We start from the raw sequence: 20,941 nt of genomic DNA on the forward strand, positions 1-20,941 counted from the left end.
GGGGGGGCGGGGCAGAGCCGTTTCGGGGCACCGGGACCCCTCCTCCCGCAAAGGAACGGGGCGCGCAGGCTAGAAAACACTTAAAACTTTATGGTCAGACTTCGGGCAGGGACCGGAGCAGCAGCGGAGGGGGGGGGGGGCCCCGCGCCGGTACCGGCAGTGCAAAGTCCGCGGGGGGGCCCGAGCGGGGCCTGGCCGGGAGCGGGGCCCGGAGCGGTGCTGCCGGCGCGGGGCGGGGGGAACCGGGCCGGGCGCGGCCGTTCACTCGCGTCCCTGCAGCAGGAACCGGCGGAAGGGCTCGAAGTCGGCAGGGATCGTGTCTGCGGGGACACAGCGGGGGGGGAAAGCTCCGGTAAACCGGGGCCGAGCCACCCCCCCACCCCCCCCGCAGGAGATGCTCGTGGAGCTCTCTGCCGGGTAAAGCGGGGGGCTCCCGGGGGGGCCCTGCTCACCGTTGCAGCGGTACTGCAGGTTGGACCAGATGATGTTCTCCTGGGAGAAGCAGAAGACCCCCAGCCGCCCCCCGCGCATCGTGGTGTCGATGATCACCCCGGAGTCGGCCACCAGCAGCGGGCCCTCGTACAGCCGGACCCTGCGGAGGGAACGGGGCGGCTCGGCCGGTCAGCGGGACCCCACCGGGGGCAGCGCCGGGCATCCCGACCCGGGCTGGAGCGGGGCACGGGCATGGCGGCACCGAGCTGGGGCATCGCGGCCCGCGGTGGGGTGCGAGCACCGGCCCGGGAGCGGGGCATCCCGCGGCGGACGGGATAGGCTGAACCCCCCCGGCCCGGCCCGGGCCCCCCGCCGCGGCCGGGATGGAGCCCCCGGCCCCGGCCCCGCCGCCTTTGTCGAGCGCTTTGCATGTGAAAGGCTCCGGCGGCCGCGGGGTCGCCATGGAGACGGGACAATGGCCACGGGGGCCCGGCCGGGCGGACGGGACCGGCGAGCGGAGCCCCCCCGCGGCGGCCGCCCCGCCGGGAGCCTTAAAGGGGAAACGCGGTCCCACCGGGCAGGACCCCTCTCCACCGGCAGCGTCCTCCCCCGCAAGAGCTGGACCACACCGGGGCTGGACCCCTCCCCAGGGCATCCCCTTGCTGCTGTGGTCCCACCGGGGCTGGACCGCTCCCCACCACCAGCATCCTCCCCTGGTGCCATGGCAGGAGCAGCCGCATCCCATCACTCCGGGCCCTGCTCACCTGATGTAGCCGACCTGGGGCCTGTGGGCCAGTTGCCAGCGGTAGGAGGTCTTGTCCCGCCAGCCCACGTTGCGCGGGTCCTTCCAGAGCAGGCGGACGTGGTCGGGTGTGTGGCCCGTGTGCCACAGCGCGTTGCGCAAGTGCTCCCCGGGGCCTGTCGAGGACTTCACTGCCTGTGGGTGCACAGGGAGTCAATGGGGAGGGACCCCGACCTGGCGCCAGGGGTGGGCAGCACCCACCTTGAGCTGCAGCCCCGGCTCAGCCACGGCACGGAAAGGGGTGGCCTGCCAGTACGTCTGCTCCGTCTGCTTCCACATCACCACGTAGAAGCTGGCGCTGTCCTGGTAGCTGAAGATGAAGCCGGCGTAGTCATCGTCGGTGACAGTGTTGACATGGAAGGTGCCCTCGAAGTCCACCCCGTTGAAGGCTGTGTAGCCTACAGGCAGGCAAACGCTGCCAGGACGCCTCTCCCCCAGCACGGGACCCCCCACCCCAGCTCCCTCCACTCCTCTGCAGGGCAAAGAACCAGCCCTCACCCCCCAGAGCAGGGGGACAGGAGCAGAGGGGCTGCCCCACAGGGCCTAGAGGTGGGAGAGCGTCTCTTACCGACAGCCAAGCCCGGGTCACTGTTCATGGTCTGCACGATCTCCATGCCCTGATGGGGACAGCTGGGTGAGGGGAGTCCCCAGGGACCTCTGGGCCCTGCTCCGCTCCCCCCCTGCCAGCTCCAGCCCCAGAAACACGGGGAGCAGCACCCACACCTGGTTGAGGACGACCCAGTTGGGATCGATCTGAGCATCCCCCTCGGGGTCAAGGATGACGGTCTGGTAGGCTCGGAAGTCGGTCAGCGTCACCTCGGCGCTCTCGGGGCACACGTCGAGCTGATCCACGACCGTGTCGTTGTCAAAGTCCTCCTCGCACACGTCACCCACCCCGTTCCCTGCGGACACGCAGCCCGGTCAGGCCGGGATGAGCACGCGTGCGGCTCTGCCTCCTCCCGCCCACCCTGCCCTCACCATCCGAGTCCTTCTGGTTGGGGTTGGGGATGAGGCGGCAGTTGTCTGGGCCGGGCGCTGTGTAGTCGGGGATGCCGTCGTTGTCATCGTCGTTGTCACAGTCATCCCCCAGCCCATCGTTGTCCGAGTCCAGCTGGGAGCTGTTGGGGATCTCGGCGCAGTTGTCCTTGGTGTCCTGGTGCCCGTCCCCATCACTGGCAGCAAGAACAGCGTCACAGCAGTGCTGCACACTGAGGCCCCAGCACCGTGTCCCAGCACCCTTGCCATCCCCAAAGACCTCGTCATCCCCTCTCCCAGGCCTCCAAGCCAGGAATGGATAGGACAGGGTGGTGATCCCACCTCAGCGTGGTCCCTACCTGTCCTCATTGGTGTCACAGATGTCTCCTACCAGGTCGCTGTCCATATCTGTCTGGAGGAGAGCAGTGCCCTGGTTCAGTGCTGCCTGAGGACCCCCCATTCCCCACCGGGCCCCCACCATACCTGAGTGGGGTTGCTCATTTCAGGGCAACTGTCACAGGCGTCCCCGACCCCGTCCTCATCCCGGTCTGTCTGCAGAGGGTTGGGCACCTTGGGGCAGTTATCCAGCATGTTGGGAATCCCTGCAAGGACAGCGCTGGGTGGATGCCCGCAGCCTGGGGTGCAGCAGGGCACGGCAGCCCCCGGAGCCACTCACCGTCCCCATCGATGTCGTTGTCACAAGCGTCCCCCTCGCCGTTGCTGTCTGTGTCCCGCTGGTCGTTGTTGGGCACGTTGGGGCAGTTGTCGCAGGCGTCCCCGAAGGAGTCGGTGTCTGAGTTCTGCTGGTCCTTGTTGGGGAAGAGCCGGCAGTTGTCCTGTGGGATAGGGGACAGGGATGGCCACGTTGCAGCGGTTGGTGGGCAAGAGGCCACAGTCCCGCACGGCTCAGCGCAGGACATCTCTAGTGCGGACCATCCCAGAGCCCTAGGAGAAGCATCTTGAAGGAGTCAGCAGCAGCAAGCCAAAGGGAGAAGCCCCCTGCCCAGCACAGCCCCAAGAGCCACAGGCACCTCCACGTTCTTGATGCCATCACCATCAGCATCATCATCACACTGGTCCCCGATGCCGTCGTTGTCAGCATCCTCCTGCCCCGAGTTTGGTGTCAGGCGGCAGTTGTCCTGCAGGGACAGTGTCAGACAGGAGGAGATGAGGTGGGAAGCACAGCCCCTGCCCCGCGGTGCTGCTGGTACCCACCTGCTTGCAGTGCTTGTTGTTGTCGATGCAGGGCAGGGGCTCATCGGGGTAGCCATCAAGGTCCGTGTCTTGCCCGCACACGTTGCCGTTGCCAGCCCAGCCCACGTTGCACTGAAGAAACAAGGAATCAGGAGCTGGGAAGCAGGACAAGGCCATGGCAGGACCAAGTGCTGCCCGTGCACCCCCCGGCTTCGCCCTCCTCCTGCCCCCGTCCCCTCACGCACCGCACAGGAGATCTCCCCGTTCCTCTCGAACACGCAGAAGCCGTTGATGTCGCAGGGGTTGGAGGTGGGAGTGCTGCAGGACTTCTGCGGGATGCAGCCGGACGTTTGGTTCCCCACAAACCCGGACTTGCAGGGACCGCACTTGTAGGAGCCCTGAGGGAGGGAAGGCAGGGTCTGGATGAGGGAGCGGAGCAGGCGCAGGTGCCAGGCTGTGGGGCAGCTCTGCTCACCAGCGTGTTGGTGCAGATGGAGTTGGGGTCACAGCCCCCGTTGTTCCCATCGTTGCATTCATCAATATCCGTGCAAACCTGCGAGCAGGGCGGGAGAAGCCATCACCCGGGGCCATTCCCTGCAGCTCTGCCCATCCCTGTCCCTCCTCCGGCAGCATCCTCCACCCGTCCCTGCAGCTCCGCAGCCGGGAGCATCCACAGGGATCGGGCTGAGCACCGCACTCACCTGCTTGCTGGCCCTTGCATAGTCAGCTCCCACACCGGACACGGTGTTGCCACGATAGCCTCGGGGACAGGGCTCGCAGCGGAAGCCAGGGGCTGTGTTGATGCACTTGGAGCCAGGGAAGCAGGGGTTGGCATGGGCACACTGGGGAGGCAGGAACACCCCTTCACCTTCTGGCACAGCATTCCACACTTTGGGATGGCCACAGCCCCGGAGCATCCCAGTGGAGCCGTCCCCGGTGAGGGGGAGCATCATCCGGAGCGCACGCACCTCATCGATGTCGGCACAGTGCGTGCCGTTGCCCTCCAGCCCCGGCGGGCAGGGCCCGCAGCGGTACCCGGGGTACTCGTAGGTCTCCATGCAGTCCACGCCGCTGAAGCAGGGGTTGGGGTTGCAGCGGGACCGGTGCTCGTGGAAGCCTGAGGAGAGGGGGGACCGGGCAGGGGTGAGACAGGGCCGCCCTTTGCCCCCTGAGGTGGGAGCAGAGCCTCGCAGCACTCACCGCAGACCTGGCACTCCATGATGGTGTTGCGGATCAGGGACATCTCCTTCACCTGCGGCACCAGAGCACAGCGTCAGGGGCTGCAGCGTCCCCCGGCAGCGTGCTCCTGGGAAAGCCAGCCCGGGGAGAGCCGGTACCAACCTCCCCCCCCCAACCTCACCTGGTCCCTGATGTCCTCCCGCAGCTCGGTCAGGACCCGGTTGAACAGGGTCAGCTGCGTCACCAGCGCCTTGGTCTGCTCGCCTGGCCGGGAGCAAAGGGACAAGGTCAGCCCCGGGGCAGATGCAGCTTCTCAGGGCCATGGGCTGGGAAGCAGGAGGACAAGACAAGCAAGGGCTCCTCCTCCTCCTCCCTGGTGCACACGGGATCCCTTCCCCTGTAGCACATCCCTTCGATCCACCACATCCTGAGGCCAGCAGGCACGCGGGGCACGGGGCGGTTTGTGTAGCCCCAAACACTGCCATTGCCCTCACGCCAGGGAAGGAGGGAAGCAGAGCAGAGACTTACCCAGGATGGAGGCCAACGCGCTTGTCACTGCCAAGGAGAGAGGCGAGATGTTACCGAGCGCTGCCAAGAGCCCAGCAGTGCAGGGCTGCTCCCGGTCAGGGCATGGGCAGGAGCACCCCGCTGCGCAGCACACTATCACCTCCTACCTCATGTGTCGCAGCACATGGGTGACCCCGTACCTGCTCTGCCCGGTGCGAGGGGCAGAGGTGCCATTACCTGCACTGTGAATGGACTCATCCCCTTGGAAAGGGCACTCGCTCAGGGCCCCCACGCGGCTCATGGACCCCCCCAGGATCAGCTTCATCGACTCCACGACCCCCTGATGTACAAAGGGAGACATGGTCAGCATTGGGGGGGGGGGGGGCTCTGCCTGTTCCCAAAGGCACAGCAAGGGGGGTCCCAGCACTCACCTGCATCCTCTGGTAGGCTTTCTGCCCCGTGCGCACCTCGATGGACTCCACCTCTGCCAGGGGGATCTCGGACAGCTCGGGCAGCCCCACGCTGGAGTCCATCTGCTTGCAGTCGACGTAGAGCTCCACGCTGAGCATGTCCCCGCGCAGGCCGCTCAGGCGCACGATGACCGTGTGGCTCTGCCCGTCCGCCACGTGCGCGTGCTGCAGGTTCACCGAGTGCAGTTTGTTGTCCTCCCGCAGGTAACGCACCAGGACTGCGGAGCAGCGCGGAGAGGCCGTCAGCTCCCCCCCTGCCCCAGCGCTGGCAGCCCCATGGGACCAGCGTGCACCCGGTACCATCCCCAGTGGGCCCCTCGGGTGGCAGCGACTCGGTGCCCGTTTCCCTCTGAGCATCACGGACCCACCTTTGTTGATTTTCCCCACTACGGAGACCTCCAACCACCTCGTGTTGTCCTTCTTGGAGTAGAGGCCGAAGAGGGTCCCCCCCTGCTTGGGGGGCAGGCGGAAGGTGGAGAGGAGGTAAACGTCGTTAACGGTCAGGAGCTCCATGCGGATCTTGTGCGTGATGCTGGCCATCTGCCGGGCCTCGCTCACCAGCAGCAGGTCGATGACTGCGGGAGCCAAACGCGGGGGTCGCATCCTGACCCGGCACCCGCAGCTCCGGACATGCCCGGTGCGGAGCACCCGGCCCGGCCCGGCCGAGGGGACGGAGCCGGGGGAGGTCCCTGGACCGCCGGGCCCCGGGGGTCCGGGGAAGCCCCGAGATCCCGGGCCCCGCCCAGCGCCGGCCCCGCGCGGTGGCGCTCCAGGACCGGCAGCGCCGCTGCCGCACCACCGGGAGGGACCCGCGGAGCCCCCGCCACCGGCGGGGACCCCGGCCTGGAGCCTGCCCTGCTCCGCACCCCGCTCCGCAGCCGGGGCTCCCCGCCGGCCTCGGGCACCCCGCAGCCGGGACGGCCCCGCAGAGCGGGGATGCAACTCGTGGAATTGCCCCCCCCTCTCCGCCCTCCGCCCCGGGACCGGCCCCGCCGAACCGCGGCGGGCCCGGGAGCTCCTGCAGGGACGGCCCGGCCCGGGGATGCTCGGCGAGCCCGGTCCCGCAGCCTGCTCCGTGCCGCCGCACCGGGCAGAGCAGCGGCAGCCGCGCACCGCTGGAGCCCCCGCTGCCCCGAGCTCGCACGGGGACCGGCGGCTCCGTGCTCCCGGCGGCCGCCCCGCGCCCCGCGGGTGAATGTGCCCCCGTCCCTCCTTCCCCCGGTGCCCGCAGCGCGGCTGCCAGAGCTCCCAGGGCGAGCAGAGCCGCTGTCAGCGGGCCCCGGGCCGGGCAGCGGGGCCGGGGGTCTGGGTCCGCATCGCCCCGCTCCCCCCTTACCTTGCAGCCCCTGACGAGCCGCGCCGGCGGCGCCCAGCAGGAGCAGCGCCAGGAGCGCGCCCAGCGCCGGGCCCCCCGCGGCCGCCGGTGCCCCCATGCCGCCGGTGCCGCCGGTGCGGAGCGGAGCGCGGTGGAGCGGGGTGGTGCGACGGGGGAGGAGGGGCCGGGGCTGCCGGCGAGGAGGAAACAAAGAGCCGTCAATCACGGGCGCGCATCCCGGGGACCCCGGCGGGCGCTCGGGGCCGCGGCCCCGCCGGCGGAGGGGAGAGGAGCGGGCCGGGACGCGGAGCACCGGGGGAGCCCCCGGCCGCCCAGCGCTGCCCGGCCCTGGCGCAGCTCCTGCGCGCCGGTTCACCGGGAGGTCAGGCAGGCTGGGGCCGCCCTGCAGCGAGCCAGAGCCGCGCCAGCAGCACCGGAGCATCCCAGCCCGGGGGTGTCGGGGCCGCGGGGACGGCGGGGGCCGCTTTGCCGGGGAGTCCCCCGGTGCCAGCCCCCGGGGCGGGCGGCGCTCCCCTGAGGGAGCGGAGCGAGCGGGGCCAGCGCTCGGGAGCGCTCAGGGGCATAAATCAGCGCCGGGCCCCGGCCCAAGCCCCGGAGCAGCGCGATGAGCTCACCCCGGGAGCTCTGCCCCTGCGCCCTGCGCCGGGGGAGCGGGGCCGCCGGGGCAGCCCCGCCGTGCCCTCGGGCGGCGGCACCGCGGAGCCCCGCGGGCATCACTGGGTTGGGCAGCGCCGCGCGGTGCCGGTCCGGTCCGTGCCGCCGGAGCCCGGTGCAGCGCCCGGGGCGCTCCCCGCTGAGCCGCGGCCAAGGCGGGCGGGCGGCCCCGGCCGTGTTTATCGCTGTTTTCCCCGGTTCCATAACAACGCCCCGCGGCCGCCCCAGCGCCGGTCCCCGGGCCCCAGCCCCGCGCCAGCGGCTCGGAGCGGAGCAGCGGCCCCGGGCACCGGCGGGGGCTGCTCCTGATCCCCCCCCCCCCTTGGAAGTTCCGTCCCTCCGGGGCCAGCGGGCTCCCGGCCCCGTCCCCCTTGCATAGACACGTGCGGGGCGCTGGGACACGGGGCGCGCCCGCCCCTGCCCCGGGGGCTCCGCTCGGACACGGGGCGGCCCCGAGCCGGTGGCGGAGCCGCCCCGCGGTGGGGACGGGCGGAGTCGGCCCGTGTGGTTCCGGGTCGGTCGGGAAGATGGCGGCGCCCATGGAGCTGTTCTGCTGGGCCGGGGGCTGGGGGCTGCCCTCGGTGGACCCCGACTGCTTGGCCGTGCTGGTGAGCGGCGGCGGGGCCGCGGCGGCGGCGGCGCCGGGGTCGGTGCGTCCCGTCCGGCCGAGCCCCCGCTCCCGACGCCGCTCTCCTCTTGCAGACGTACGCGCGGTTCACGGGCGCGCCGCTCAAGGTTCACCGGGTCTCCAGCCCCTGGAGGAGCCCCTCCGGTAAGGACCCCCCGGGGCTACCGGCACCGCCCGGCAGCCGGGACCACCCGACCCAGTGCAGCCTCCCCAGTGCACCCCCTGTCCCAGTGCTCCCCCTCTGCATCGTGCCCCTTCAAACCCCTGCGCTGTTCCGTTCTCACCTCGACTACCTCCGACCCCATTGCAGCCCCTGCCCCATTGCAGCCCCTGCCCTATTGCAGCCCCGATTCCATTGCACCCCCAACCCCATTGCATTCCCTGCCCCATTGCAGCCCCGACCCCATTGCACTCCCTGCCCCACTGCACCCCCAACCCCATTGCACCCCCAACCCCATTGCACTCCCTGCTCCACTGCACCCCCAACCCCATTGCACCCCCAACCCCATTGCACTCCCTGCTCCACTGCACCCCCAGCCCCATTGCATTCCCTGCCCCATTGCACCCCCAGCCCCATTGCTCCCCCTGCCCCATTGCACCCCCTGCCCCACTGCACCCCCTGCCCCATTGCACCCCCGACCCCATTGCACTCCCTGCCCCACTGCACCCCCAGCCCCATTGCTCCCCCTGCCCCACTGCACCCCCTGCCCCATTGCACTCCCTGCCCCACTGCACTCCCTGCCCCACTGCACTCCCTGCCCCACTGCACTCCCTGCCCCACTGCACCCCCTCACAATGCCACGTTGCCCTCTGCCTTCCACCCCTTACCCAAGCATAGGGGCCCCTTGCCCCTGCACCGATGCCTGCACCTATCCCCTCTCCTGCCCTCAGGGCGCCTGCCGGCCTTGAAGACGAGGGACAACGGCACCATCTCCAAAATGGAGCAGATCATAACTCACCTCAGGAAACAGGTACGGGGGAAACAAGGGGCACCCCCAGGGCGCCGGAGACCCCCGGAAGGAGGGGGCAGGATTTGGCCCTTTCTTTCTGGACCAGTCCCATTGCGTTGCCCTGCAGAAGTACAACGCTGACTACGACCTCTCTGCTGCGCAAGGGGCGGACACGCTGGCCTTCGTGTCCCTGCTGGAGGAGAAGCTGCTGCCGGTGCTGGTGAGTTCTCAGGGATCAAAGCCCAGGGTCTGGAGCAGCAGGAGCAAGGATGATGGTGCCAGGGTCTGCGGTGGCAGCGGCGGTGAGACCCTGCTGCTCCCTCAGCCCCTCGGGGTCTCTGGGGCGCTCAGTGCCTGTGTGAGCAGCGCCGGGCACGGCTTCAGCCCCACCATAGCCTGGGCATGGGTTGCTCCCCACTGCAGATCCACACCTTCTGGGTGGACGCAAAGAACTACGTGGAGCACACGCGGAAGTGGTACGCGGAAACCATCCCCTTCCCCCTGAACTTCTTCCTGCCCAACTGCATGCACAAGCAGCACCTCGAGCGGCTGCAGCTTCTGTGGGGGGACGGCTACATGGAGGATGAGGAGAAGCTGGAGAAGGAGGTGAGGGGATGTGCTTTGGGCACTGCAGCTCCTCACTGGGCTGAGTTCACCCTGGCTGAGCGCTGCCGTCCCGCTCCCCGTGTTCCACTGCGTGGCTGGGGCCTGACAGCCCTCTCTCCTGCCCTCCAGCTGTACCGGGATGCTCGGGAATGTCTGACGCTGCTGTCCCAGCGCCTCGGATCCCAGAAGTTTTTCTTCGGAGACTCGTAGGTGGCTGCAGGGGGAGGATGCTCCACACACACGCACACACAGGACCGACCCCATGGTCCACAGGGGAGCTGCAGCCCCCAGGCTTCCATGGCAGCAGGAGATGCCGCCAGCCCCATCTCTTGTCGGAGCCAGCTCCGGGGTGGGATCATCCCGCTCCCCCTGTCCTCACCTTGGGGTCGGAAGCGGAGAGGGAGGAGGTGCTGCCTGCCCTCCCCTGGGGCACAGGGGGTGGCCCATGTGGTTGATGGCTTTGGGCTGGGGCAGTGACTCAGGGCAGGTCTCTGTGCCCCAGGCCAGCCTCCCTCGACGCCTTCGTCTTCAGCCGCCTGGCGCCGCTCCTGAAGGCGAAACTTCCCAATGGGAAACTGCAGCAGCACCTCAAGTCCCTGCAGAACCTGTGCAACTACTGCACCTCCATCCTCAGCCTCTACTTCCCCTGGGACGGGGGTGAGACGCGTGCCCCCCTCCCTCACCCAGCGGGCTCAGGCTGCTCGGTGCCCTCACCGCATCCTGGCTCTGTCCCCCCAGGAGAGCACCCGGGCAGCGCCCCGCGGGCGGCGGGCACCGACGAGGCCGAGGAGGACCCACACAAGCGGCGGAACCAGCTGCTGTCGGTGCTGGTGGGGCTGGCGGCCATGCTGGGCTACGCCTTCCTCAGCGGCATCGTGTCCATCCAGCGCGGCGGCGCGGGGCCGGCCGCCCGCCAGCCCATCGCCATGCAGGAGGAGGAAGAGGAGGAGGAGGAGTGAGGAAGAGCCACTCGCCCTGGTCCCTGGAACTGACTGTTTTTACACCGGAGCGTGGCAGCGTCGCTCCCTGGGGATGCTCCGCTCCGCATCCCGCTGGGAACCGCAGCTCTCCGTGGGGAGCGCGCTGCCACGCCAATAAACGTCCCCGGCATCACACGTGCCCTCGCATCCCCCCAGCAGCTCGGTTCCCTTCCCAGTCTCCCCACTGGCACAGGCTGGAGCGCTGCGGCAGGTGCTGATGTGCTGTCCCGTTCCATGCCTGCTCTGTCTCACTACCGCATCCTCCCACAGCTCCAGCTCTTGTCCCCGGCCTCGGGGCTCTCTGGGGATGGGGTGAAGGGGAGGACAGTGGGTTCGGAGGTTCCTAAAGGCATCTGTGAGCATCTCAGCAGCACCCCATTCCTTCCTCCAGCAGCTGTGGGGCTGAGCCCATCATCTCCCTTGTCCCACAGTGTGCCAGCAGAGCAGGCAGCAGGTTCTGGGGGGCTGGGGTGTGTGTGCCCCCCACTCCCCCATGCTGCTGCCAGCCTGGCTTTCCTGGGAGCTGTGGCATGGAGACCTGGGCTCCTTGTCAGGATGTGGCACGGCCTGGAAGGGCACGAGTGCTCTCAGGTCTCTGCAGAACCTGTGCAACCGCTGCACCTCCATCCTCAGCCTCTGCTTCCCCTGGGATGGAGGTGAGACGTGTGTGTCCCAGCCTCACTCAGCAGGCTCAGGGTGCTGCATGTTCACCTGGATCCCTGCTCCCTGCTGCTGGATGGGCACCTGGAGCACTGCTCCCTTCTGCTGGATGGGCACCCGGAGCCCCGCTCCCGGTTCTGGCCCCCGGCGCTCGCAGGGTGCGGGCAGGAGCGGCCGTGGCCGCAGCAGGGATCCCTCTCGGCTCCGTTTGCCTCCGTGCGCCCGCCCGCAGCTGGGAGCCGCTGCCGCTGGCTCTGCCAGGAGCGCATCGCGGCCACCCAGGCACCGCGTGTCCCTGCAGCACCGCGGGGCTCCCCCGGGGCACCCCGTGCGGCTGCGATGGAAACGGGGCCAGGGAACAGCGCTCGCTTGTTCGGGGCAGGGACAGGCTCTGCCCCCCCACAACCCCCCCGTGTGCGGCCGGGGGGGGGCCCCGCGGTGTGGTGGGAGAGGAGCCGCGGTGCCAGGACCGGCGCTGGAGCCTCCCCCGTGCTGGCCCAGCTCGAGGGGCCCCACGGGAAGGGGATGAGTCAATGCAGCCCCCCCGGGCCCGCTCCCCCCATAACGTCACTCGGGAAGTATGTACCCGGTTCCCATTAGCCGGGAAGGGCTGATGCTGCTCCAGCGGCAGAAACCGCAGCCGCCTGCTCTGGCCGGAGCTGCTGACGTCCGGGCCCTGTGCTCAATCCCAGCTCCTGGTCCCTGCCAGCTCCTGGTGCCTGCCCAGGGGATGCTGCAGTGGGGGGGATGCTGTCCCTTGGGGTGACAGCCCTCTGCCTCCCTGCTGCGTGGACCCGGTCCCCAAGGTGCCTGTAGGAACCCCATAGGGCTCACAGCAGGTACCTCAGCCCCAAACCTGCCTCCTCTGGCCCCTGGCACTGTCCAGCAAGGGAGGGCAGAGGGGCTGCAGGCGAGGCTGTAGAAAACCTGTTTATTGTATGAAAACATCTAGAAAAGAGCAGGCATCGCGGCCCTTGGATCAACCAGGTCCCCTGCGGTGTCCCCAGCCCCACACAGGGGCCTGTCCCCAAGCCCCCCTCCAGCACCGCACTCCCGGTGCCAGCAGCTCCCTTCTCCACCAACCACGTCCATCCTAGGCTGGCTGCTTCCAGAGGAACGTCTGGATGGAGTCGCTGTGAGCCATGGCCTCGAAGAAGCCAACCCGTGGGTCAGAGATCCCAAAGGACACGTCCACAGGGGAGCTGTGGGGAAGGCAAAGGGGCCGCAGGTCAGGAGGCTGCTGCGCTCCGGGCCGGGCACAGGGCTCAGGCACTCACCGGTTCAGGACCACCAGGACCACGGCGCCGTCGGGGCGCAGGAACGCCGAGTGCTCCAGGTCACAGCGGTGGCACCTCTTGGACACAGCCAGCCCCACGCGCTGCGAGCCCTCGGGGATGAACTTGCTGTGGGGACAGCACCAGGATAGGGATGGGGACCCCCTCCCAGGCTGGTGGTGTCACCCCCGCCCCACTCCCAGCCCTGCCCCACCTGAAGTGCCCCATGTGGTAGAACATGGGCTGCTTGTAGAAGATGTCCTTGCTGCTGTCCACGATGATGGGGCTGTCCACGTAGTTCTTGCTCCAGTTGGGGCCACCCTTCATATCCAGGGCCAGGTTCCAATCGGTCCAACCCGTCACGTAGTTGTTGAGGTTCTGTGGGGCAGATGATGGTGCTGAGCCGTGGAGGGTGCAGGGGGGTGGCACATCCGTGTCCCTAGCAGAGCCCTACCGTCAGGATGCTGTGGCTGTACTTGCTGCCGCGGTCCCAGCCACCCAGCACCACCCTGGGCTCCCAAAAGTAGGAGCCGGCGGAAGCCTCGGTGGAGAGGAGGAAATAATCCGGGAAGAGGTGGTGGGTGATGGACAGCGTGAGGTCGATGGGCGCCAGGAAGTCCAGGTACCAATGGATGCCGATGCCGCTGATGTAGCTGGCGGCCACGGGGTCTTTGAGCACCTGGCAGGAGAAGAGGGTCACCGGCATCCAGGGCTGGGAGAGCCACATGGGGCCAGGACAGCGGCCGTGGGCACTCACCACCTCGGCCCAGTAGGGCAGCATCACCCTTTGGTCATCCAGGATGATGAGGCGGACGTCGCGGTGGGAGCTGTTGGCCAGCGCGGGGCCCAGGTCCCGTGCGATGAAGTCCCGCTGGTGCTCGGGGGAGAAGCCCAGGCACTGGAAGGGGTAGAAGATGATCTCCCCAGCTGTGGGCTCGTTCCCTGCTGTCACCGCCCAGAAGGTCAGGTTGTGCTTGGCGTATTCATCCAGGAACCTGGGTGTGCGGCACACGGTGAAGGGCCCCGTTGTGGCAGCGCCGGCCCCGTGCCCCAGCACCCACCGTGCTCCACAGCCCCTCACCGGATGAAGTACTTGGCCCAGGCCTGGTGGTACTTGTCTCCGGGGCTGCCCTTCAGTGTCCCCCTCCCCGTCATCGCGCCGTTCGTCTTCATCCACACCGGGGAGGTCCAGGGGCTGGCGTAGAGCGACAGCGGCCGCTTGGCCATTGCCTGGGCTGCCCGGAGGATGGGGATCTGTGGAGAACCGGGATGGCAGCGGGCGCTCTGGGCATGCCCCAGTGCCAGCATCATGGGCAGCAGGATGAGCGCCCTCCCTCCCCATCAGGGGGAAGGTGCTCCCCTTCCCCATCCCATCCCATCTCACCCAGGCTCACCCTTTGGGACTCACCTTCATCCGCGTGTCCTCCTCCGTCAGGTTGAAGTGCTTCAGCTCAAAGTCACCCTCTGCATCAGCATAGGTGTACAGGCGGACAGAGAAGTCGGTGCTGGCCATGGGGACGCGCACGAGGTTGTACTCGATGCCTGGGGACAGGGGTGGTGGTGATGGACATCCCTGGGGGAGCAGCCCCTTGGCAGGGGTCTCAGGAGCCAGGCCCTGAGCACAGGAGGTCGGACCAGCCCCACCGCGCCGCAGCATCGCCCTGCCTCAGGCTCACCCTCCTCGGAGAAGTAGGAGCGGAGAAGGTGATTCTGAGCATCCTTGGACAGGGACAAGATGTTGATGGCAGCCGAGTCTGTGACGGAGCCACCGAAGCCTTTCACCTTCTGGTACCGCTGCGCCGTGTCCAGGGTGAGGTGGAAATCTGCAGGGGACAGAGACCATGGCAGCCACAGGCAGGGATGGGCTCCGTGCCCCGCGTCCGGCCCCGGCGGGTACCTGGAGTGGCTGCGTTGCGCTGGAAGCTCCCCTCGCTGCGCTCCAGCCGCTTCCCGGCCTTGCTGCTCTCGTACCTCACGTAGGTGCCCGGTGCCGGCAGCACCACGGGGTCCAGCGAGTCGCAGTACGCGGCGCTGCAGGCGCATACGAGCGAGCCCTGCCCGAAGTCCTTGGCATCGCAGGGCCGGCCGCCTGCGGGAGGAGGCACCGGCTGGGAGCCCGGCTCACCATGGACACCGAAGCGCTGCCCTCCGGCCCCGGGCACGGCGCCGGTGCCTACCTGCTGCTCGCCGCGCTGCCTGCGCCAGCAGGAGCCAGCACAGGACCCTGGCGCAGCCCAGCCCCATCGCAGCTCTGGGGACAAGAACCAGGCTGGGAGCGGGTGATCGGTGTCAGCAGCCGGTTCCCTGCTGGAGCACAAGTGATGGGGAACGGCTGAGGGACCTGGGGGGTTCAGATGGGGAAGAGAAGGCTCAGGGGGGACCTGATGGCTCCCTACAAGTGCCCGACAGGAGGACGGAGCCAGGAGGGGCTGGGCTCTGCTCCCAAGGGATGGGACAAGAGGAAACGGCCTCAAGCTGCACCAGGGCAGGTTTAGATGGAGCTGGGGACCAATTCCTTCCCCACTGGATCAGGCTGCCCAGGGCAGTGCTGCAGTCACCAGCCCTGGAGGTGTTCACACACCCTCAGTGCCATGGGTTAGTGGCGGCCTTGGCAGATGGGACTGGATGGGCTGAAAGGGCTTTTCCAGCTTCACTGACTCCGCAATTCCATGATTCAGTTCACTCCCATCACGTCCCTCCCACTCCTTGCTTGTCCCACGCCTGTGCCATGTCCTGATGCTCCACACGTTCCCGGTGCCGCAGCCAACAGCTCCATGCTCCCAACCCCAAAAGCAAGGCAGCCAGGGCTCGTCCTCACACGGTGCTTTGGGGCTCGAGTTCCCAACACCGAGGGGTCCCACATTGCCCTGCTCCCTGCTGCTCCTCCCACCCTGTCCCGGGAAAGGGCATGGGATGAGCCTCCTCCACACCCGGGGCTGCGGGGGAGTGCGGATGGGACGGTGCGGGGCAGGGAGCTCCCTGCACGGGATGGGGCTGGGGCCGGGGCCGGGCCCGCACATCCCCTCCTGCTCCACGGGCACGGCCTCAGCGCGGTCCTGCCCTGGGGCCGTCCCCATCCCCACGGGCAGCCCCGGAGCCGCGGTACTCACCTGCAGCCCGGGCTCCCTCCGCTGCGTCTCTGTGGGCGCGGGCGGCGGGACCTGCTCCGTGGCTCCGCGGGGTGGGAGGCGACGGCGTCCGGTGGAGCCGGAAAGGTGAGTCGGGCCGGGACAGCTCACGGGGCTCCCAGCTGGAGCCCGGGGATGGTTTTGCAACCTGGCTCCAGCGAGAGCTTGCACCACGCACCACAGCTCCCAGTCCTGTCCCAGTGGGGTGCCCCCCAAGTGCCACCTCACCCAGCCCCAACACAGCGCTTCCCCTTGGGAAGAGCCCCCCAGCAGCCACCTCATCTCCCCCAGGACACCCCAAACGGGCTGAGGGTCCCATGGGTGCTCAGCCTTGAGTCCCACCCGGCAGCAGCCACCATCCCCTGCATGTGGCCGCACCGGTAGCAGGCAGGGGCATCACCAGGGTCACTGCGAGGGTGCCATAGGTGCAATGGGGGGCTATGGGTGCTGCCCTCCGGGGCCCTGCTCCCCCCTGCTATGTGGCTGTACCCCCCCCCACGCCTGCGCCCCAGGCCCGCAGTGGGGCTGGGTGGGGCAGGCTGCAGTGGTTTATGATCATCAAAACAAGTCTGGGCTCCTCACTTCCTCCTTTGGGCTCTCCCTAATTGCAGGCACCCGCGCATCAGGAGAAACAGGAGCCACGGGAGAGGCAGCCTCGGCCCGGCCCCGGTGTTCCCCTGACGCGGGTGGCCAAGGGGACAACCCTGGTCCAGGGACACGCGGGCGATGGGGGCGATCCCTCCGGCCATGGACGTGCTCCATGAGCAGGGCTCAGACGGGGCCTGGTGCCCCCATCCCTGCCACGCTCCAGCTGCTAAACCTCTCCTTTGATGAGTTTTCCCCCAGCATCAGCAGCTCCGCGGCTCGCACACGGGGGACGCTGCCAAGGAGCGCTCTGGCTTTCTCATTCCATCACTTCAAAGGTGCTGGTAACGTTCCCAAAAGCTGGAGTGAGCAAACACTGGCACTGGTATTTAGGGAGAGCAAACAGGACAGCCAGGTAACTGTGGGCTGCCAGCTCCACGGCCAGAATAGAGGGGAGTCTGTGCGGAGGGTGGCTGGACGCGGCCAGCGTGAGCTGTGGGATGGCATCAGCCTCGCCTGGCGCAGGAGGACGTGGAGCGAATTCCCTTTTCTACAGCGAGATTTCGGTTTAATAAAGAGGGAAACGAAGCCGGCTTGGGGCAAACCCAGAGCACATCTGAAACCCATCAGGCGCTGGCGGGCGGCTGCGGCTCCAGCTGCAGCCATCGGCACGGCAGCCCCACACGGAGCCCTCCGGAGCGGCCTTTCCCGAGGAAAACCGCGCTGTTTCCGAGCGCGCAGAGGAAACACTGACGGGATGGTGCATACCGGAGCGGCCGCGTCACGGCTCCGCTTGGCGCACGCGAAGGGTCCATGCGAGCCACGTGTGGAAGCGAGGGCCAGGACACGGAGCAGTGGGGCTGGGGGGAGATGGGAAGCATCGGAGCAGCAGGGGCGCAGCGCAGGGAGCACACGGAGCCCCTTGTAGTGGTCACCATCATCGCAGGGGGACCCCCAGATGTCCCTCCCCCAGCTCAGCACCAGCCCCAGCACCATCCCGGCCATCACTGCTGGCGCCACAGGTAGGTCTGGATGGAGTTGGCCGGAGCCACAGCCTCGATGAAGCCGATGGCAGGGTCCTGGATCCCGAAGGGCACGTCCCAGGCAGACCTGGGGGAGAGAGGAGCTGAGTGCATCAGCACAGCCGTGGCCGGGAGTCCCCATGGGCCCTGCCCCACTGACCTGTTCAGCACCACCAGGACCAGGGCCCCATCGGGGCGCACGACAGCCACGTGCTCGAGCTGGCAGATGAGGCACCGGCGGCTCCGCTGCAGCCCCACACGCTGTGAGCCCTCGGGGATGAACTTGCTGCAGGAACAGCACCAGGATAGGGATGGGGACCCCCTCTCGGGCTGGTGGCGTCACCCCTGCCCCACTCCCAGCCCTGCCCCACCTGAAGTGCCCCATGTGGTAGAACATGGGCTGTTTGTAGAAGATGTCCTTGCTGCTGTCCACGATGATGGGGCTGTCCACGTAGTTCTTGACCCAGTTGGGGCCCCCCTTCGTGTCCAGGGCCAGGTTCCAGTCGGTCCAACCGGACACAAAGTGGTTGAGGACCTGGTCAGGAGGGGATGGGGCTGAGCAGAGCTGAGCCCCCAGACCTGGGCAGGCAGTGCCGGGGGGGGCCGTACCGTGAGGATGCTGTGGCTGTAGCGCTGCCCCCGGTCCCAGCAGCCCAGGGACACGGAGAAGCGGAAGGTGAGGAACCCGCTGCAGGCCTCTGTGTAGAGCAGGAAGTGGTGAGGGAAGAGCTCATGCGTGGCCTCCAGGCTGCAGCGCGGGGGGACGATGCTGTCCAGGTACCAGTGAACCCCAATGCCGGCGACGTAGCGGGCAGCGGTGGCATTGCCCAGAACCTGGTGGGGGGAGCAGAGCAGACGTCTCACACCACGGAATCGACAGGGTCGGAAAAGACCTCTCAGCTCGCCTACTCCAACCATTCCCATCCCCTGCTCCCTCGGAGAGGAGACCAGATCCCTCCCCACTCCATCCTCCTCTCAGGCAGCTGTAGAGAGCAATAGGCCCACCTGGGCCCCACGTGGATGGATGCATGGATCCCATATCCGGGTCTCCTAGGGCCATGTGCTCATGATACAGAGCGATGGGTGTGCGGGGCAGACGTGCCCCTCATTGGGCTCCTCACCCAAGCAAAGCTCCCGGTCCTCCCTCCGCATCCCCCTTGCACCCCGACCCTGCCTGCTGGAGGCGAGGGAGGGAGGTGCTGCCCGTCCCCTGCAGCCGCAGCCCCGCTCGAGCCCGCGGCAGGAGCACGTTTCGCGTTCCTTCAGCTCAAGGCAATTCCCGCAAACAGCTCTGCGAGCGCTGCGAGGGCTGAGCCGAAGCAGCCGGAGCCCTGCCCGGTGCCAGCAGCTCCTGTGCGCTGCAGGAACCCGGGGCGCGGATGCCACCTCCCGTCCCTGCTGCAGCCGAGGGAGCCGGCTCCAGCAGACCCAGTTCTGCTGCGCTCTGCGGGGCTGGGAGCGGCCGCCGGCTTGGTTTGCATCTCAACCCCAAGGCTTGGGTGGGACGGGGCAAGGAGGGGGAGGAAGGAGCCGGTCAGGGTGGCTTTGCCCTTCACCACTTTGGCCCAGTGCGGGAGGTGGATGCGCTGGTCGTCCAGGATGATGAGCCGGGTGCGGTGGGAGCTCCGGGCCAGCGCGGGGCCCAGGTCCTGGACCACGAAGTCCCGCTGCTGCTCGGCCGTGAAGACGGTGGTGGGGAACTTGGGGGGGGTGAGGAGAGCAGCGAGGGGCTCGTTCTGCACCGTCACTGCCCAGAAGGTCACGTTGTGTTTGGCGTATTCATCCAGGAACCTGGTGCGGGGAAGGGAGGGCAGCGTCAGCAGCGCCAGCTCTGCCCACTCCATCCCTCCTTCTGCCCACTCCATCCCTCCCTCTGCCCACCCCATCCTTCCCTCTCCCCACCTCATCCTTCCCTCTGCCCATCCCATCCCTCCTTCTGCCCACCCGCCCCATCGCAGCGCCGAGGGGACCCTACTTGACGAAGTAGTTGGCCCAGGTCTTGTGGTACTTGTCCCCCGCCTGCCCCTTGAGCGTGCCCTTCCCGCGGACATCCCCGTTGCTCCTCATCCAGGCTGGGGCGGTCCAGGGGCTGCCATAGAGTGACAGCGGCCGCTTGCTCATGGCCGAGGCTCGGTGCAGGAGGGGGATCTGCAGGAGAGGGCCGAGGGATGCGCTCAGATCCAGCTGCAGCCCCCCCACCCCTCCCCGGTACCACCCGGCCCGGGGAGGGATTAGAGCACCTCAATGGACCCATGCAGAGAACGGCACCAGGGAGCAACACCCCATGGCACCGTGCCCCGCTCTGCGCCCTGCCGGTGCCAGCCGGGATGCGCCAGGACGTGCCCCGGAGGAGGTGCCAGCTCCCACAGGCTGTCCCCATGCACCCCACGCAGTCACGGGGGTCCCGGCACATACAGGAGCTCCGTCACGAGAGGGAACAAGGTGCTTCAGCCTCCCACCTTCATCTTCACATCCTCCTCCGCCAGCTTGAAGTGCTTCAGCTCGTAATCATCGGCGACGTCGTCGTAGCTGTAGGGGCGCATGGAGAAGTCGCTGCAAGCCATGGGGAGCCGGATGAGGTTGTACTCGATCCCTGTGGAGCAGGAAAGGCATCGAGCAGCACTGCAGCAGGCAGGCAATGGGTGTCCCGGCGGTGGGGACAGGGACACAGCCACCAGCGGGGACCCCCCGAGCCACCCCACGCTCCCTGCTCACCTCCCTCCGAGAAGTAGGATTGCAGCAGCTTGTCCTGGGCCGGCGGCGACAGCGCCAGGATGTTGAGGGCAGCAGCATCGGAGAGGGAGCCGCCGAAGCCCTTCAGGCGCTGGTACAACGTGGAGACGTTGACTGTGAGCAGCAGCCCTGCAATGGAGAGCCCGGCTCAGCGCACGCTGCCTGGGGCTGCGCTGGCACCCGCTCGGCTGCAGCAGGTACCTGGGGTCACGGCGCTGCGCTGGAAGCTCCCCTCGCTGCGCTCCAGCCGCTTCCCGGCCTTGCTGCTCTCGTACTTGACGTAGGTGCCCGGCGCCGGCAGCACCACGGGGTCCAGCGAGTCGCAGTACGTGGCGTTGCAGACACACACCATGGCCCCGCGGCCGAAGGACTTGGGGCTGCAGGGCCGGGCCCCTGGGGAGCACGGGCAGGGGGTGGGCAGCGGCCGGGCTGGGGCTGTCCCAAGCACCCCAGCACCTCCCTGCGCCCCCCATCGCCCCCCTGCGCACGGGGGTCCCGTCCCAGGCCACCACCCCGGCCACGCTGCCCCATTGCCACCCTAAACACCGTCCCTGCACCCACCTGCGGCCCAGGGCACCGCCTGCAGCAGCAGCAGCAGCACCCAGCCCATGGCACTGACAGCGCCCATGGGCCCTCCATGTCCCCCCGGGGAGCAGAGCCTGCGGGCAGGCGCACCCCCGGCCCGGGTGGGGATGGAGGCACGGGCTGCTCTCCCCAGCTCCATCCCAAAGCCCCTTGCAGGAGGCTGCGATGGGTCCATGGCTCCCGGCACCCACCCAGCTCTGCCCCGGCTGCTCCGACTGCTCCTCCCCAGGCGGCTCCAGCC

General features: G+C 68.4%; 4 protein-coding genes across 9 annotated transcripts; 1 reads left to right on the forward strand and 3 right to left on the reverse strand.

The window, feature by feature from the left end:
• Nucleotides 1-70: 70 nt before the first annotated feature.
• THBS3 (thrombospondin 3) lies at nucleotides 71-7,436 on the reverse strand. The gene is made up of 23 exons (XM_065659908.1): nucleotides 6,896-7,436; nucleotides 5,928-6,134; nucleotides 5,521-5,777; nucleotides 5,327-5,429; nucleotides 5,111-5,137; nucleotides 4,764-4,846; nucleotides 4,604-4,655; nucleotides 4,372-4,520; nucleotides 4,105-4,245; nucleotides 3,879-3,956; nucleotides 3,649-3,801; nucleotides 3,425-3,535; nucleotides 3,241-3,348; nucleotides 2,886-3,045; nucleotides 2,693-2,811; nucleotides 2,569-2,621; nucleotides 2,213-2,406; nucleotides 1,958-2,136; nucleotides 1,803-1,851; nucleotides 1,436-1,632; nucleotides 1,197-1,369; nucleotides 453-592; nucleotides 71-320 (listed from the first exon to the last, which is right to left on the reverse strand). Exons 1-23 carry the CDS (start codon nucleotides 7,314-7,316, stop codon nucleotides 262-264), a joined length of 3,213 nt encoding a protein of 1,070 aa, XP_065515980.1. The 5' UTR covers nucleotides 7,317-7,436; the 3' UTR covers nucleotides 71-261.
• Nucleotides 7,437-7,982: 546 nt separating this feature from the next.
• MTX1 (metaxin 1) lies at nucleotides 7,983-10,809 on the forward strand. Of its 2 annotated transcripts, none has more exons than XM_065659943.1 (8): nucleotides 7,983-8,157; nucleotides 8,252-8,321; nucleotides 9,069-9,148; nucleotides 9,234-9,347; nucleotides 9,551-9,733; nucleotides 9,863-9,939; nucleotides 10,236-10,390; nucleotides 10,472-10,809. In XM_065659943.1, the coding sequence occupies exons 1-8, from the start codon at nucleotides 8,077-8,079 to the stop codon at nucleotides 10,690-10,692; spliced, it is 981 nt and encodes a 326-aa protein (XP_065516015.1). In that variant the 5' UTR covers nucleotides 7,983-8,076; the 3' UTR covers nucleotides 10,693-10,809. The 2 variants fall into 2 exon arrangements, with proteins under 2 accessions (XP_065516015.1, XP_065516014.1); XM_065659942.1 differs by having other exon boundaries at nucleotides 8,030-8,157; nucleotides 9,255-9,347.
• A 1,448-nt stretch (nucleotides 10,810-12,257) lies between these two features.
• On the reverse strand, nucleotides 12,258-15,843 carry LOC136003912 (lysosomal acid glucosylceramidase-like). 4 transcript variants are annotated; one of them, XM_065659924.1, is made up of 11 exons: nucleotides 15,758-15,843; nucleotides 14,825-14,954; nucleotides 14,545-14,736; nucleotides 14,324-14,470; nucleotides 14,056-14,189; nucleotides 13,729-13,901; nucleotides 13,405-13,642; nucleotides 13,102-13,326; nucleotides 12,862-13,025; nucleotides 12,651-12,776; nucleotides 12,258-12,575 (listed from the first exon to the last, which is right to left on the reverse strand). In XM_065659924.1, exons 2-11 carry the CDS (start codon nucleotides 14,889-14,891, stop codon nucleotides 12,467-12,469), a joined length of 1,575 nt encoding a protein of 524 aa, XP_065515996.1. In that variant the 5' UTR covers nucleotides 14,892-14,954; nucleotides 15,758-15,843; the 3' UTR covers nucleotides 12,258-12,466. The 4 variants fall into 4 exon arrangements, with proteins under 4 accessions (XP_065515996.1, XP_065515999.1, XP_065515997.1 ...); XM_065659927.1 differs by having other exon boundaries at nucleotides 14,825-14,951; nucleotides 15,758-15,835; XM_065659925.1 differs by having other exon boundaries at nucleotides 14,825-14,988; nucleotides 15,758-15,829.
• A 1,058-nt stretch (nucleotides 15,844-16,901) lies between these two features.
• On the reverse strand, nucleotides 16,902-20,905 carry LOC136003909 (lysosomal acid glucosylceramidase-like). 2 transcript variants are annotated; one of them, XM_065659920.1, is made up of 10 exons: nucleotides 20,677-20,905; nucleotides 20,317-20,508; nucleotides 20,098-20,244; nucleotides 19,842-19,975; nucleotides 19,358-19,530; nucleotides 18,939-19,173; nucleotides 17,992-18,216; nucleotides 17,754-17,917; nucleotides 17,543-17,668; nucleotides 16,902-17,470 (listed from the first exon to the last, which is right to left on the reverse strand). In XM_065659920.1, the coding sequence occupies exons 1-10, from the start codon at nucleotides 20,873-20,875 to the stop codon at nucleotides 17,365-17,367; spliced, it is 1,701 nt and encodes a 566-aa protein (XP_065515992.1). In that variant the 5' UTR covers nucleotides 20,876-20,905; the 3' UTR covers nucleotides 16,902-17,364. The 2 variants fall into 2 exon arrangements, 1 of the variants encoding a protein (XP_065515992.1); XR_010608200.1 differs by lacking the exons at nucleotides 16,902-17,470; nucleotides 17,543-17,668; nucleotides 17,754-17,917 and having other exon boundaries at nucleotides 18,144-18,216; nucleotides 18,388-19,173.
• Nucleotides 20,906-20,941: the final 36 nt, after the last annotated feature.

The sequence above is a fragment of the Lathamus discolor genome, chromosome 24, assembly GCF_037157495.1.
Source record: "Lathamus discolor isolate bLatDis1 chromosome 24, bLatDis1.hap1, whole genome shotgun sequence".
Taxonomy (NCBI): domain Eukaryota; kingdom Metazoa; phylum Chordata; class Aves; order Psittaciformes; family Psittacidae; genus Lathamus; species Lathamus discolor.

Excerpts from the sequence above, each read along its gene's own strand:
- THBS3 (XM_065659908.1), bottom strand. The coding sequence starts at position 7,316 with ATGCTCCGGTGCTGCTGGCGCGGCTCTGGCTCGCTGCAGGGCGGCCCC. Across the intron at positions 5,430-5,520 it reads AAGCCTACCAGAGGATGCAG|GGGGTCGTGGAGTCGATGAA; the intron begins GTGAGTGCTGGG and ends TTTGTACATCAG. Across the intron at positions 1,852-1,957 it reads ACTGGGTCGTCCTCAACCAG|GGCATGGAGATCGTGCAGAC; the intron begins GTGTGGGTGCTG and ends TGTCCCCATCAG.
- MTX1 (XM_065659943.1), top strand. The coding sequence starts at position 8,077 with ATGGCGGCGCCCATGGAGCTGTTCTGCTGGGCCGGGGGCTGGGGGCTG. Across the intron at positions 8,158-8,251 it reads CCGACTGCTTGGCCGTGCTG|ACGTACGCGCGGTTCACGGG; the intron begins GTGAGCGGCGGC and ends CTCCTCTTGCAG. Across the intron at positions 10,391-10,471 it reads CTACTTCCCCTGGGACGGGG|GAGAGCACCCGGGCAGCGCC; the intron begins GTGAGACGCGTG and ends CTGTCCCCCCAG.
- LOC136003912 (XM_065659924.1), bottom strand. The coding sequence starts at position 14,891 with ATGGGGCTGGGCTGCGCCAGGGTCCTGTGCTGGCTCCTGCTGGCGCAG. Across the intron at positions 14,471-14,544 it reads GCGCAACGCAGCCACTCCAG|ATTTCCACCTCACCCTGGAC; the intron begins GTACCCGCCGGG and ends TGTCCCCTGCAG. Across the intron at positions 14,190-14,323 it reads CTCCTACTTCTCCGAGGAGG|GCATCGAGTACAACCTCGTG; the intron begins GTGAGCCTGAGG and ends CCCTGTCCCCAG.
- LOC136003909 (XM_065659920.1), bottom strand. The coding sequence starts at position 20,875 with ATGGACCCATCGCAGCCTCCTGCAAGGGGCTTTGGGATGGAGCTGGGG. Across the intron at positions 19,531-19,841 it reads AGGAGGATGTGAAGATGAAG|ATCCCCCTCCTGCACCGAGC; the intron begins GTGGGAGGCTGA and ends CCTCTCCTGCAG. Across the intron at positions 17,669-17,753 it reads TACCACATGGGGCACTTCAG|CAAGTTCATCCCCGAGGGCT; the intron begins GTGGGGCAGGGC and ends CTGTTCCTGCAG.